The 16603-nt window shown below is 26.9% G+C and overlaps 2 protein-coding genes and 1 long non-coding RNA gene across 6 annotated transcripts; 2 read left to right on the forward strand and 1 right to left on the reverse strand.

Moving 5' to 3' along the window:
• Positions 1 to 531: 531 nt before the first annotated feature.
• Positions 532 to 9593, reverse strand: LOC114132441 (E3 ubiquitin-protein ligase RFWD3-like). 4 transcript variants are annotated; one of them, XM_027997908.2, is made up of 10 exons: positions 9157 to 9593; positions 4368 to 4483; positions 3940 to 4304; positions 3220 to 3619; positions 2953 to 3080; positions 2750 to 2890; positions 2394 to 2624; positions 2102 to 2327; positions 1588 to 2034; positions 532 to 1453 (listed from the first exon to the last, which is right to left on the reverse strand). In XM_027997908.2, exons 2-10 carry the CDS (start codon positions 4471 to 4473, stop codon positions 1194 to 1196), a joined length of 2304 nt encoding a protein of 767 aa, XP_027853709.2. In that variant the 5' UTR covers positions 4474 to 4483; positions 9157 to 9593; the 3' UTR covers positions 532 to 1193. The 4 variants fall into 4 exon arrangements, with proteins under 4 accessions (XP_027853709.2, XP_027853708.2, XP_050054371.1 ...); XM_027997907.2 differs by having other exon boundaries at positions 3940 to 4307; positions 9157 to 9591; XM_050198414.1 differs by lacking the exon at positions 9157 to 9593 and adding an exon at positions 7723 to 8155.
• A 208-nt stretch (positions 9594 to 9801) lies between these two features.
• LOC114132442 (T-complex protein 1 subunit gamma-like) lies at positions 9802 to 13391 on the forward strand. The gene is made up of 2 exons (XM_027997909.2): positions 9802 to 10034; positions 11655 to 13391. The coding sequence occupies exons 1-2, from the start codon at positions 9941 to 9943 to the stop codon at positions 13214 to 13216; spliced, it is 1656 nt and encodes a 551-aa protein (XP_027853710.1). The 5' UTR covers positions 9802 to 9940; the 3' UTR covers positions 13217 to 13391.
• Positions 13392 to 14471: 1080 nt separating this feature from the next.
• On the forward strand, positions 14472 to 15591 carry LOC126549305 (uncharacterized). Its single transcript, XR_007603450.1, has 3 exons — positions 14472 to 14815; positions 15393 to 15480; positions 15544 to 15591. It is a non-coding gene; the product is annotated as an uncharacterized LOC126549305 (long non-coding RNA).
• The last annotated feature ends 1012 nt before the right edge of the window (positions 15592 to 16603 follow it).

The following is a 16603-nucleotide window of genomic DNA, read 5'->3' on the forward strand; positions in this document are numbered from 1 at the left end:
TTATATTAATAATACAACAAAAAACTATGAAAGCGACACTAATAGAGACTTGTTAAAATATATGAATAACATGTGTCTGATTCTATTGCAAAAAGAAAATACCAGGAAATTTAATTACTAACTTTTGAAATAATGAATATTTTCCGTCAAAAGAATCTTTAGTGTAGACCAGTGTTTCTCAACCTGGGGGTCGCGATACCTTATCTAGGGGTCACGTAGGCTAAAATTATAAAACAATAATTTAAAAAATAAAAAAAATAAACATTTTTATTTAAAATTGTTTAATGGATAAAGAAATACTTATACCTGTAACAAGTTTAAATTAAGTACTACACATGGTATTTATAAATGGTATGTTTTCTTTGATTAATGGTTAATCATATGATATTTTTATCGTTTAAATTTGTACTTAATGTACATAGGGGGGTTGGAAGTGATTTACCATATTCAATACCTATTTTGGGGGTCGCGACACTAAAAAAGTTAAGAAACACTGATGTAGACGATACTTATATACAATGCAACACAATATTATATAATGCTAGTTTATTTTGAAATCATAAAAATGATATAAGTACATTATACACATATATTTAAAAACTAAACTATCAACATGATTTATGTAACAATAGAATTAATGTATACAATTTTATTTTGCAGTTTTAGAACTTTTTTATTATTTTTACTGCCCTTGTAGAGCTTTAAATAGTTGTATGTACTATTTTTTAAATAAAATTAAAATTGGCTTTGTAAAAATATTATGAATACCATTTATTACGATTCATAAATAACTGAATAAATATCTGTACTCCAGTGATGTTATTGTGATTTGATGATACACACAAACATGTGTAACATTTTAATTTAATTTTTTTTTCAATCATAAATTCAAAAAAAATATACATGTAATATTTTAGACTTGAAAATTTAAGTATATGATAAAATTAAAATTAAATGGCAAATAAATCATAACATTAAAATATTTATATAAACAATACATAATATTGTATGTCAACAGACATCAGACTTATTAAGTAACTAAGTTTAAAATATATCAATATAGGAAAACATAATATTCAATCAAATTTATTTACATAACTCACTATAATTTTGATCAGGAAAAATCTTAAATTTTAATTTTAAAGTAATAAATGCAAAACCAGAATATTTTATGTTTCTTTTCTTTTTTTTTTTTAAACAGAGAAAATACTAACAGCATTTTCTGACAAACCAGCTATTGTACGTCTACCATTTATGATTATGCCAGGTAAGGGACATAGATCCAAAAAATTGTCAGTAACCTTGAAATTGTGAACATTTTTGGCCTTGTTGACATTGAATACTTTGATGGTGCTTGATCCTTCATCATAACAACACACTAGTGAGTCATCGTTATATCCATAGCCTGATGGAACCAAGCACGAACGAGATAATTGTGTTACCTTATCTCCACCTTAAAGTGTTATAAACATATTTAAATATATATAAGATAATAATATCATAAATAATTATTAAAAATGCATTATAAATATTACAAACAATAAAAACGTACAATTATAATATTTCATATCATTTTGTCATACTAACCATAAAATGTGGTCACTGGAGTTAATACAGGTCCTTCTGCATTAAAATCAGCCAATTTAGACACAATATGTCTAATAGACTTGTTGGGACCACAAGGTTTAGCAGATGTTAGGACTAGATTAGATTCATCATCATAAGAAGAACTAATCCAGAGTCCTTTCAATGGCAAATCAGTCTCTCTGTATACATAAAATTCTTGTGCCGGATCTTGTTCGAGCACGGACAAATGGTCCATTCTAGTCTTCAAAAATCCACCATTTATGAATGATCGAGATGTTGATGGTGGGAGTGGATTAAGAGAAACACAACCAGGTTTTCGAGTCTGTCGAGATTCAAACAATTTCATATATCTGCGGTCAATATAATACACGGACCCCATTTGACCACCCGCAACCAACACGTTAGTATTGTCACCAGCCCAACAACATGACCACAAAGGTTCAGGAACTATAAATTTAAACATAACAGGTAGAAAATTATATTAAGACAATATTACAATAATAAATATAATTACCATCTATAGAAGAAACCACTGTGTTAATACGTAAATCTGTTAGTTTGGCGTGACAATCCAAACCAACAGAGGCCAAATAATGATTCTCAGTAGAGTGGAACGCCATATCACGAATTGGTTTTTTGTGTGCATAAATATATTCTTTAGAAGGTTCCAGTAATGATCCATTCATTTTTCTGATCACGTGTGAATTGAATAATGTTGCATCAGAATATTGTGACATCACCTGATAATAATATCATTTTTTGATAATTTAAAAAAAAAATGAATTAACTATTAACTTAACACTTACCAATACCAAATCATCTTTATTAAATGCCATAACTCTACAGCCCGGGTTTTTACATATAGGAACTCTTTTTATACATGTTGGAGGTGAAGTTGGACCACTAGTTGACGGTGCATTATTCATAGCACTTAACTCTATTAAAGTTTTTAATCTTTTCACTTCAGTATCTAATACTGAAGCTCTTACTCTCCACCTTTCTGCTTCCATTCGCATTAAATTTTTTGCACGACTTTCCTAAGAAAAACAAAACAAGGACAATAATTAATTATAAAACTAAAATTATTTCATAATCCGAATAAAATATATTTAGAGATAAGCTATTGTTGTGACAATAATAAATATCTTTTATTAATTCTTACTTGGTCCAGTTTACGTTCAAGAGCAGTTAACTCTAATGTATCAACTGCAACTAGATTTTTAGTATATAAAACTCTAATATCTTTTAAACTAGCTTTTGTATTACATGTTGGACATCTTCTTGCATCACTATTGCATCCAACCTAATACAAGAATATATAAAACATAAAAATGTATACAAAAAACCTTTAGCTAAAATATTTACTTTAATCCATCTTATTAAACAATTCTCTCCGAAAATATGACCACATTTCAAACATGCTGGTTTATGCAAACCAGTATTAGTCAAAGAATCTAAACATATTGTACAGGAAAATGCTTCATCTGGATTGTCTATAAATTAAATAGAAAATAAATATATATTACATATTATATCATATTAAATAAATATAATTAATATAATATATTAATAAGATAAAATAATAACATAATATTAGAATAACATTTTTTAAAGAAAACTTATGTAATTTACCATTTTTAGTTTGTATTTTAGTGGCTATAACTTCTGAAGTAGGTTCTTCTGCAGATCTTTTAGGAGATGTTCCTGGAGATGCTGCTGGAGATGCTGCTGGAGATGCTGCTGGAGTTGCTGCTGGAGATGCTGCTGGAGTTGCTGCTGGAGATGCTGCTGGAGATACTACTTGAGATGCTACTGGAGATCCTTCTGGAGATGTTTCTGAAGATGATTCTGAATATAGATCATCTGTTGGAGATTCTGTAGGAAATCCTGCTGGAGATCCTGCTGGAGGGTCTATGGGAAATCCTATAAGAGATTCTTCTGAAGAACCTTCATCTTCAGATTCTGTAAATCTTGCAGGTCTTGGAGTTGTTCGAGTATTTGCCCTCACGATTACACTTGATGAACGAGAATCCTGAAGAAAAAGAAATTATTTACTATAGTGATCGACTAACAATAATTAGTACTATAGCAATAGTGAAATACTAATAGTTGAATTTTATGATAAAAAAAAAAAAGATTAAAAATTGTTGATTCTTTAAATTAAATCTAAGAAAAAATAATATACTAACATCTATTAATAATATTATTATTTATTATTTTTAAGCTAACTTAATTACATTTTATTAAATAAAGTATTTCTGTAATTATAGTAAGTTCTAACAAATAATCACGAAAGAACATTTAATGTACTTTATTTATAATACTATGTATAATATAAAACATGAAACATACAATTGAATCTGAACTAGTTTCATCATATTGAACAGCATCTACTGGATCAACTGGATGAATTAAATGTACGGGATTTACTAAGTTTAATGGTTCATCGACTTCATTTTGTGGAGGTGGATCAGAACCAAACATTTGCGGAGGTGAATTAGAACCAAACATTTGTGGATGTTGATAAGAGCCAAACCTTTGTAGATGTTGATGAGAACCAAACCTTTGTGGATGTTGATGAGGACCAAACCTTTGTGGGTGTTGATGAGAACCAAACCTTTGTGGTGGTGGATCAGAACTAAACAAATGTGGAGGTGGATTATCAGGAAACAATTGTGAAGCAATTCTTAGACCTTCAGCCATAGCATCTGGTACATCTTCTAAAAGATCATAATGGTAAGTAACAATAAATAAAATATAAAACATTCAACTATTTTTACCATTTAATATTTCAGCTAAATTATCTCTTGCAAAAAAAGCTGAATATATATTATCTACTTCCATAATGTCATCACTGTGCTCCCATGATCTTGGTGGGCTACCCATATTTCTATCTCTGTAAATAATATAAATAGCAATTAAATATTTAAAAGTTGAAGTAGTTTATCAACATAAAATTTTATTCAACCTTAGAACCCTAGTCTATAAAAATTGTGCAAAGCATGTATTTTTGAGATTTTTTAGTTTCTGTAAAGATAATTTATGAGGAACATTATATTGTATTGATTACATTTTCAAGCTTTAGCAATTAAAAATAATAATTTTTAACTACTAAATAATTTGAAAATATTCATATCTTGACAAATTTGGTCAACATTTTAACTTCAAATACTTATAAGAAAAAAATTTAAAATATATTTTAAGAGACTTTTAAATTACCATTAAAATAAGTGTTAAAACATTCAAGTATCTAAGTATCTAATATTGTGAAAAATTGACTTCAATCGCTCACCAAAAACGTATGTGTTATCCTTGAATTATACTATTTTTAAATTACAGTAGAAAAACCCTAATGAATCTTGTATTGTAAATTGTAATTTTATAAATAACATTTTCAAGACTTGTTAAAAAAAATAAACCAATATACAATAATTCAATAAAATTAAATTGCGTGAGAAAATGTCAAAACCTAAGAGCCAATACAAATATAGTATAACTTCCATAGTATGAAGACTCAAAAAGTTAGGTTATAGGTTTGATCATATTCATGTAGAGCCAGGGTATCTTAAAAATAATTGATGTCAACTATAGTTGACATATGGTCTATTTAAGTAAATAGGGTTTCCTGATACGTGGGTTTTTTAACAACCATATTTACTGTATGGTTTTATTCTACACATTTTTCTTTATCATTCGGTATCATTAGTTGTTTAATTGCTTCTCTAGATCATGTTTTACTTAATATACAAAATTATAAAATAACTTTTGGTTTTTTACTCGGTTTTTTTTTATAAGGATACACAATTTACATGCAGTCATGAACGTGTTAAATAGATATTATAATAAAAAACAAAATAGTCTTATGACATTAATTTAGAAGTTATTTCATAGTCATCTTATTCACCATCTATTTTCAACATTATTACAAAAAGAAAATTTTTAATGTTTCACATCTGCCAAGCGTCCCACGATGGCTCAATTTTTTTCAACTTAAGCAAAATAAAAAACGATAGAGAAAAAGATTAATTTTAATCTGTACAAATTTAGGTAATACAAATAGTATAGGTATACTATTATACGACTTATGTAAAAAACTTGTTCTATTAAACCTAATAATAAATAAATAAATAAAGATACATAAATATTTGATGAAAAATTCTAACTTCTATTACATTACATACAACAAAAAGTCTATTTAGTTGAAATTTAACTTTGCAAACCAATCCCCATTTTTACATATATCAAAAAAATGTAGAAAAATATATCCCGCTCTGCTGTATATTGAGTGTCGACTGTCGAGTAAATCACTATTATTGGAGTAATTAGTAATAAGTTTGAATCCAATGAGAGATCATTAATAGAATCATTATAAATAAAAAATTATCCTGATACATGTCTATCACTCTTAATCACTAAGTATATTTCATGAAATATTTCCTTGATACAGCTAATTAAGTCATTTATTTTACTAAGTATTTTCAAATATATTGTATTTATTATGTTATTAGAATTTTATCATTATCATAACATTCAATATTTAATATTTTTCTATAAATACAGTAAAATAGTGAAATCAGGTTCATCTTATTATATTATATTTTCAAACCTTAACTACAAAAATCTAAGATTTAATAATATTTACTGACAATACTTATAATTTGTAATTTTTACAAATTTAATCTTCAAATTTTTTATAAAAAAAATTGTATTTTTAATAATTTAATACAAATATAAGAGCAACTTATGTGGAATCTTGTATTAAATTTTAAAAAATTTAGAACCATCAAATATTTTTTTTATTTATATTTATAGAAAAAATCGAAAATTGCTCATACCTATAAATAGCTCAAAATATTTTTAAAATTATATCATGTAAAGAAAATAATAAAAACTTTTGGTGAATATTTCTATCAATAGTTACTTGTTTTAGAATCACTAAACAAAACAACAATTGTTTAAGAGGGCGTCATACTCCCATAAATTCAAAAAAGTCATAAGTAACTTAAAGAATGATATCAATAAAAGGCTACATAGGTTCTTAAATAATAATTGTACCTTTATATTTTCTTGTAGGTCAATCCATTCTAATATAAAAACTAATAGCACACTATTGAAACTGTTGAACAACATTCTTAAGGAAAAATTGTTATTATACCTACTGTAGGTCTGAGTCTAAATTAGTAGGATAATAAAAACAACAACTTTACTTATTTTATAGTGCATATAGCTTATTAACTTTAGCATACCTATAAATATCTGTTGACTTTGTCAGTTATTCAAGTCTTTTGTGAAAGATCTTTTTCTATTTTTTATTTTATTTTTAAATAAGAGGACATGCTAACAATGTTACATTTATTATTTTTTTAAAACCTCAAACCTTATACCGTTTAATTTGTAAATTATTTACAGTTAAAATCAAATAAAACTTATAACTTTTAGTTAAAAAAATTTAAAAGATCGGTGGCAAAAACATAATTCACTAAAAAAAATATAAAAATGTGTTCATCGTAAATTAATATATTTGTGAGTATATTAGTATAAGGACCTATAATATTATAATAGTTTACAGTGAAACTGAAAACAATGAAAGAAAACATATGTGAAAAGTGATCACTGATCAGTGTATTATGTAAATTTGACATAAACAATTATATAAACGCATTCCAAAAAAAATTTATTATATCAATGTACGTAGGACTAATATTAAAAAGTGGCCTGAAAATATTGAATTGCCTGGCAAGAATTTTGGAGCCACTCCACCCCTGTTTTCAATACAATTTTTTTTTTTATATAAATATTGCATCACATAAAGAACTTTGTATTATATTTTTATACCTAAGAAATAAACTTAAAATTTTTTATGAATTTCTAACTATAAAATAATTTGTAATATTCAAGATTAAGTACAAATTTTAATAAAATAGTAAATACCTATCGATTTTAAATGGTTATAAAAATATATTTCTTTTAAATTTCAATCATTTTTATAGGTATTTATAAATTAAAAACTCAAGATCCAAAATTTAAATTGCCTATAAATAACTTGTAAACCAATAAAATATTTATAAATATTACTATTCTTACAATAAAAAAATTGAAATATTGAAGTTAAGCAAACCATTCAAAAATACTCACTTAAAAAGTCACCCAGCTTTGATCTAATTACACCAGAAGTAGTAAGGTGCTTTCCCAAAAAAGCCATCGTATACTTATAACTTACATATTCAGGCACATTCACAAAAAAACATACTCCAATTTGTACTTTTTTTCCCCTCCGAGACTTTCTTCCCTGACACCATACACTTGACACTCTGAACTCATTTAGACCAATAAGTCTCTTGCCCTTTTTATCAAAAATTTAAGAAAGACTGATATTGAAACATTTATTTCCGCATATCACCACTAACAACATACTTCAAAATGCTCAGTTCAGGTTCCTGAACTCTCATAGCATGTTTCATCAAGTGCATTGAGTTGTTAATGCTATTTCTTTATCTCTTGAAAACAAAATTGTACTGTTCCTATGTTTTTCTAAATGTGTCACAAGCCTTTGACAGAATTAGGCATAAAGGCTTGCAATTCAAACTTAAATGTCTCCCTTTTTATTCCTACTAATTATATCATATTAAATAGATAGACACTTTTAAGTCCAATATAACACAGCAACATCGGGAATTTTAATTTTAAGTCATCATAACTTAAAAACTAATCATTTCCGCCAATTTATTTTAGCACCATCGATCTTAACTCGTTGAAACACCACTTTTCAAAAAAAAGATTTGAAAAAATAAGTTCACCCAGTAAAGTAGTCTTATACCCAGTTTTGAAATACGATACTTTTCCATAGAATATATTGTGTCTGGTTACCCTATAAATGAATAAAATAACTAATCAGACTTATTTGTCCAAATCCTCAAAATTCACAAATATAACCTCTATTTTTTTTATTTTTTTTGTATTCTCTAACACTAGGTAAAAACATAAAAAACAATATAATGCAGAAAAAATTCAAATTTTTATCGTATTATACATGTTTTGATCTACAAAGACTGATTAAATAATTTATTTAAAAAAAAATTATGATTAACATAAATAGATATGTTTGAGGATTTATTTATAATATGGCTAGTCATTTTGTTTCCAAAAGTCCAAATCAGCACTATATATCAATTAGAAACAATGCCTCAGTAGTTAATAATATTTAAAGAGGTTGTAATGTTAATATTTCACAATACAAAATACATGGTAGATCTCTCTACCGGCTCTACCCAGTAAAATATTTTAGTTTCTTACGTTAATGTCATACTCACATTTTGAACAATACAACATGAAATTTAAATTTAATTTAAAATCAAAATGCTTAAGAGGAAAAATGTAAAAATAAAACCATCAAAATAATAAATTTTACACTGCCAGTGGTAGAGAGGTGGTTAAATGAGGAGGCATGATGAGAATCAGACCCAAAATGGCGACTTAGATTGACATTTTTTAATTATTTAATCATATTAAACAAAAATACTGCGTTGCGCTGCTGATTTCATGTCAATCAATTCATAAAAATATACTTACATTGGACTTTTTTTCCAGAGAAGTGGAGAGAACCACTATCGATGATCAGACCAAATCGAATTGACTCGACGTCGGCACCATAGAAAACACGTTTCCAAAAAACAAACAAAGCCGTTTCCTTGACCAGGGTCTGATGATCAGATGATCTATACGAATTAGCCAAGTAGTTAGACGATGGCTGTTGACAGGATACAGGTGGCAGTAAAATAAGTAATAAAAAATTGAATTCTTAACTCTGACATTCAATAAACAGTGATCAGACTACAGGAATTGCCGACTCCCTAGTACACCTCCTGACCTCCTACTGATTTTAGTCTTAGTGGCTAGTCACTAGTCCTGATGACAGATTCCCGAATCCCGATCAATGATCAAACCAAAATAGTAAATACAAATATATTATAACACTACACACTGTTTATTTATAATGATAAACGAACGTTGCGCAGAAGCCGGAGAAAATTTTCAGGGTGCCGACAAAACATATAAGCACAGATAATAATATTATTACATAGCGATCACGAATTAAAACTCGAAACACTATAGTGGTGGCACTGTTTGAACAATGTTACCTACACCAGTCGATCATCATCATGAAATAATATGGTCGACGCCTGTGTCTTAAATATTGTGATTTGCGATCAGATCAGGTCCTAATTTTGATAAGAAGTAAGGATAAGAAGCACATGCATTTAATCCTAATTGTGAGTAGTTTTTGTATAAAAAGTTAAAGGTTTTCCATAAATATTTAATTTCACTCGTAACTTTTCAATTCTACTACTCCAAAATGATGTCACAGAGTGGTGCCCCGATATTAGTATTAAATGCTAATACAAAAAGGAAGTTTGGACATAAAGTTCAATTGGAGAACATTGCCGCTGGTAAATAATCGCTTTGTCATATTTTTCTGTCCATACTTACAAATGTTACTACATTCATAAATTATTATAATTTAATAATATAATTCTATAACTCATTAATATATTATAGATATGACTATTGCAATATTCAATTTGTATAAAAAAAATGAACTCATTATGACTTATTGAAATGTGCTTAGTTACATTAAAACTGAGAAAAAAATATGGGTACATTTATTTTTTTATAATTTATGAATATATGACATTATGTAATTGCTCTATTTAACATGTTTGTATTCGGTCAATAATAATATTTTTTATTTAAAATTATACCTATATTGTAAAAAAAAAAAAACTTGATCAACAATATTTTCACCTAATATATATGAAACAAACATTTTTAAACATTCAATTTTACTAGATATTTATCTGAATAATTTGGCTGTATTGATAAAGCAATATGACACCTACACAGTATAATGGTCCTAGCATACAAGCATACAACAGTTTAACCTATTAAAAGAAATAAATTTCTGTCCATCAGTTAAATATGAAAAAAATCATGTTATGCTTTCTAACTATATTGTTCATATTAAATTTAATAACACTCTAATATACTAGGATTTGTATTTTGTGCTACTTTTGGAACATCTTGCATGATTTTTATAATTTCCTATTGTTGAGAATTTGAATTATAGCATACTAACGAAAAGTTGTAGGTTACTGCAAATTTTTTTAAATATGTCTTTAAAAATATTAATATGTTATGTATAACTTTTATTGTTAAAAGACAATTGGCCTAGGGTGTACAAAAATGCATATAATATACAGTAGAATCCTATTAGGAACACTGTAGTAATTGATACAATCAAGTTATTGAAACAACACATCAGTTATTTGAAACAATTAAAGCCTATAAAATATACTATTTTATTACTATAATACTATAGTATCCTAAACTACTATCTACTATGCTCTTTACTGTTATTATTTTAATTCAACTTCAACTTGGGAATGTAAACAAGTTTTGGCTTTGAGCAACATTAATATTGATAGCATTCTCATCTAGTTACTTGATGGAAAAAACAGACATCGATGGATACATATTTTACATAACATAAAATAATTAGTTTTTTTTCTGTATCTATAGTAAACATTTTTTTCATAATAAATAAAACTAATCTATTAATTGACACATTTCATGTTGATCCAAAAGTATTCCTAAGCAGCTTCTACTATATAATACTTTTTTTAACTATTATTTTGATAATGTATAAATATATTTGAAAAATATATATACTTAAGTACCATTAGCTTTTGTTTTCAATTTTAATATTTTACTAATGAATTCACAAATTTTTTAGTTACCTATTTGAAATATTTTACAGAAAACATGAGTTTCACTTAATTTACTAGTTTGCTTAAAAATTCATATTTAAAAAAACTTCAAATATTAATTAGTATTGATTTTATCTTAATATTTATAATTTTTTTTTATAAATGCTAGGTGTTTCTTCTTGTATCTTAGTATCATAATGTAATTTAAACTGATATACTACTAATATTCTATAGTTAAACCTGTATCAGTCATTTTAAATTCCTAATTGTTTATATTGCCTAAGATATCAATTTTTATTTCAGGAAAAGCAATTGCTGATGTGGTACGTACATGTATTGGACCTAGAGCTATGCTTAAAATGTTGATGGACCCAATGGGTGGAATCGTGATGACTAATGATGGAAATGCTATCTTACGAGAAATCACAGTTCAACATCCTGCTGCTAAGTCATTTATTGAAATTGCACGCACTCAGGATGAAGAAGTTGGGGATGGTACAACATCAGTTGTAGTACTTGCAGGTGAAATTCTCGGTGTTGCAGAACAATTTTTAGAACAAAAACTTCATCCAACTGTTATAATCAGAGCCTATCGTCAAGCTTTAGAAGACATGTTGGACTTCTTAGATAAAGAGTATAGTATGCCATTATCATTAGACGATGAGCCAAAATTAATTGAAGTGATTAAATCTTGTGTTGGAACCAAGTTCATTGGTCGTTGGTCAGATTTAGCATGTAGTATTGCTTTAAATGCTGTTAAGACAGTTAGTATTAGAGATGAAGGTCGTACTGAAATTGATATAAAAAGGTATGCTAAGGTAGAAAAAGTACCAGGTGGAGCAATTGAAGATTCCCAGGTATTGAATGGTATTATGTTGAACAAAGATGTGACACATCCAAAAATGAGAAGGTTTATAAAAAACCCCAGAATTATTCTTTTAGATTGTTCTTTGGAATTTAAAAAAGGAGAAAGTCAAACGGAAGTCGAAATTGTCAAAGAAACTGACTTTACACGATTATTACAAATTGAAGAAGAATATATACAACAAATATGTTCTGATATTATAGCGCTAAAACCAGACTTGGTTTGTACAGAAAAGGGAGTTTCTGATTTAGCTCAACATTTCTTGTTAAAGGCAAATATATCAGTATTGAGACGTTTGAGAAAATCTGACAATAATCGTGTTGCAAGAGCTTGTAATGCCACTATTGTTACACGTACAGATGAATTACGTGAAAGTCATGTTGGAACTGGCGCTGGTCAATTTGAAATTAAAAAGATCGGTGATGAATATTTTACTTTCATTACTGAATGTGTTAATCCAAAAGCTTGCACTATTTTGCTTAGAGGACCAAGCAAAGACATATTGAATGAAGTTGAACGTAATTTACAAGACGCTTTACACGTAGCTAAAAATATTATGCTAAATCCAAAATTAGTATCGGGTGGTGGCTCTATTGAAATGGCTATATCTCAGTCATTAGTTAAAAAAAGTGCTGAAATAGCTGGCGTAACTCAGTGGCCATACAAAGCTGTTGCCCAGGCATTAGAAGTTATTCCACGTACACTTTTGCAAAACTGTGGTGTCAGCACAATAAGAACAATGACATCTTTAAGAGCCAAACATGCAGTAAGCGGTAATGAAAGTTGGGGAATAAACGGCGAGACAGGTGAAATGGCTGATATGAGAGACTTAAAAGTTTGGGAACCAATTGTTGTGAAATCTCAAGTATACAAAACTGCAATTGAAACTGCTATATTGTTGGTGCGCATTGATGATATTGTATCAGGTACAAAGAAAAAGGGTGATGATGGACAACCAAAAGCAGCTGCTCAGCCTACTGAAGAGTCCATGAAAGAATAATTTTTAATTTACTTATAGTTTTTTTATAATTATTATTACTCACAAATTCCTAAAATATAATCTAAATAAACACTATTAATATTATTAATATTTTGATGTCAAATTTTTTGATAATTCTAACAAATTCTGCTATTAAATTTTTTTTTTTTTAATTTAATAAAAATAATTTTTACTATTTTGTGGTTTTATTTCAGAACTATTTTCCTAGCAATAATTTTATTTAAATGTTAAAAACTGCTGGTTAGAAAAAATTGTATAATAAGAATAAAACAAAATTATTTATAATACATATAGAACATCAATAAGTAATACACAATTATAGTTAAATTATGTTAAAGTTATTAATGATTTTTTCCAGAGTTCATGAAAATCAATGACTGTTTTATTTAGTTTGTCCAGGACTTAATTCAAATCTCTTGATTACCTAATATGAAATACAGATGACAACAAACTATATTATAGGACTAATCAACACCTGCTCCAAAATGAAAATTATTAGTAGGTATTTCTAGGCACGTAGCCTGAATGGGCTGGGCCCACTTTTAATTTACTCTGGCCCCTTCACAAATTAAAAATATAATTATTTTTACCAATTATCAAAAATATGATTGTGCAGATTGAAATTAATCTATAGTGATTACTACTAGGTAATACAATTATTATTATTATAATAACTAATTTTTATATCTGTGGATAACGTTTTTGAAAAATATAAATAATAGGGTCTTGATAGACATACCTATTAGCTAAGTAGACAATAGTCAATAATAGATAATAGACTAGCCCGCAGCTAACAGTTAGTGTGTACCCAACTGCTATCTGTAGATTGTCAGCCATCATATGAAAAATTATAAGCAAAATCAAATGACAATGATTGTTTAAATAATTTAGCTTCAATAAGCCTAGAAAAAAAAATATCTAAAAACTTAGATTTGGATATTTTTGTACAATTTTATTCAGAACATCACAAAAACAGAAAAATTGTTTAATATGTATATAAGTACTTATGATAGGTATTGTATTATTAATATTTTCTACTTGTTTGTGTACTTACTTTTTTTTTAATACAGTTGAGTTTGTTTAAAAATCAATTGTTACTATTATTTTTGATTAGTATTTACATATGATTTAATTTTTATTAATAGGAATTAAAAAATGTAATCAACTTATATTCTAAATATGTAGGTACCTAGATTTATTTTTCATAGTATGAAAAATGTAGTGTAGGTAATTTGGGTTTTGGATTTTTTTTTTTTTAATCAGGCACTCTATTTTTTGTTATACTGTAATAGGTACACTTGTTGAGAAAACATTTTTTTTTTTTTTTTATCAACTACCAACCAAAGGTAAATTATAAATTAATAAGATTCTTTATATGGCATACGCCTAATGATGAGTGTGAAGAAAAAGCTCCCTACAAATATTTCATTAGGAAAAGTTATGGAAAATGATAAAAAAGCCAAAACTTATTGCCCCCCCCCTAGTAGAAATATTCTGGCTACGTAACTAAGTACTTCTACCATGGTGCTGACTGGGTTTATAGTTGACGTCAGTTGTCAACTTGAAGTGAACCTCTGTCTCACTATTTTGTCTACTCAAGTAAGCTAGAGGTGGACCATTAAGGCTAATAAATTTTAATGATTGATGATCTTGCTTCTATAAATAAATTTAAATCCATTATGTTTGATAGAGCTTATGATGTATTTACATTTTTTTAGATTATGATATTTTTTTTACATAATACTTATTAAGTAAATAAGTTCAATACACATAATACCTGTAGTACTTATTGCACCTACATAACACAATAATAAAATTTTTTCTGTTTTTATAGGTATTCGGACAATAGTCATATATAATATTACACGAGTATTTTGGCTAGAAAGTATTGATTAGTTAAATCATAATACTGTGCTGGCTAATAATTAGAATAACATATATTATATTATTATAATAATATTTAAATCTATTATTTTTATAATTTTTTCGTTAGTCAGTAAAGTAATTTGAATACAATTTCATGGTTTATTTTATTTTTATACATAAATAATTTATCTATTGATTGTTTTCATTCTAAGTTCATTAGAATGAAACAGTTTTTTTTAAGAAGCTCTATTTTACAAAATTTATCTTTAATTTTAAATGTTTTTATACTAATTTACAATTTTAATTTTAGTACATAATTTTTCAATAATGCGTCGTGATCAAATGAGTAACCAACATATTGGTATCTACGTTTTCTAATATTATCCACATCATTCTAGGTACCTATAGAATCATTTGATTTGTTTTATTTTATTTTTATTATTGGTATAATAATATTCAAGAAAGACAAACAAGATTTTAGATGTACAATATGGATTATTAATGGTAAGTGAAAAATATGTTACCTATTTTTCTATTACAGAATTGTTAATACATAGTTGATAATATACAGGTAAGTTTAATTTACGAGATTTGTGTAGTGTAGTATACTAGTATTAGAAATAATTTTAATAAACTTATTTAAGTTAAAATACTATACCCCTTTTAATAGTACTATAACTATACTATTAAAATATAAAATAAAAAGTAGAATAATATAAAAATTTTAATTCATTGTAAAAGGTGACTCGACTGCAATCCTTCCTGCTCCTTCCTTCCTTGCTCAAAGCCATTTTTATATTATTCTATTGTACCATATCATATTTACTTATTATATATATAATGTACCTACAGATTGTAAATTCTCAAAAAACGCTTTATATATATATATATATAAAAAAAAAAACTAGTCTCATAATATTAATTTATACGTATTAATTATATTTATTTTAGCTATATGTGTACATTTATACCAGTATTGAATTCAGTAGACAAGAATATATCAATGTGAACGAAATTATGTAACAATGTTGATGTCTATTTTTTAATTGTAGAGTACGTTTTTATAAATTTTTAATATTTAATCAAATTGGACAAAAATGATTACCGTTTATTAGATAACCATTGATATTATATAACATCTTGAATTCAGTACTGCTAATGGGGGTAATGGGAGATTTTCGGTCACATACGAGATACTATTTCATTAAATCAAAAATTTATTTGAAACATTATCATTTTAGCTTAAAATATGCATAACATGATAAATCGTGACAATTTCACCTACTATAGTTTCCCGAAAGTTCACTATTATCCTTTGTGTGGATTAGGCCTAAAATTTATACTCGGGGAAACCACATTAAAAAAAACGCGCCATATGCAATACCTCATGCAACATTTAAATTGATATACTTATAATATCGATTTTCATAATGTGCTAAGGTGGTGAGGAAACTTGCATTGAAAATTAATTAAGTTCCTCATAAGTAAATAAGTTAGTCTTATAGTGGTTCAAAAATTATA

This window comes from Aphis gossypii, chromosome 1 (assembly GCF_020184175.1).
Source record: "Aphis gossypii isolate Hap1 chromosome 1, ASM2018417v2, whole genome shotgun sequence".
In the NCBI taxonomy this organism is placed as follows: Eukaryota; Metazoa; Arthropoda; class Insecta; order Hemiptera; family Aphididae; genus Aphis; species Aphis gossypii.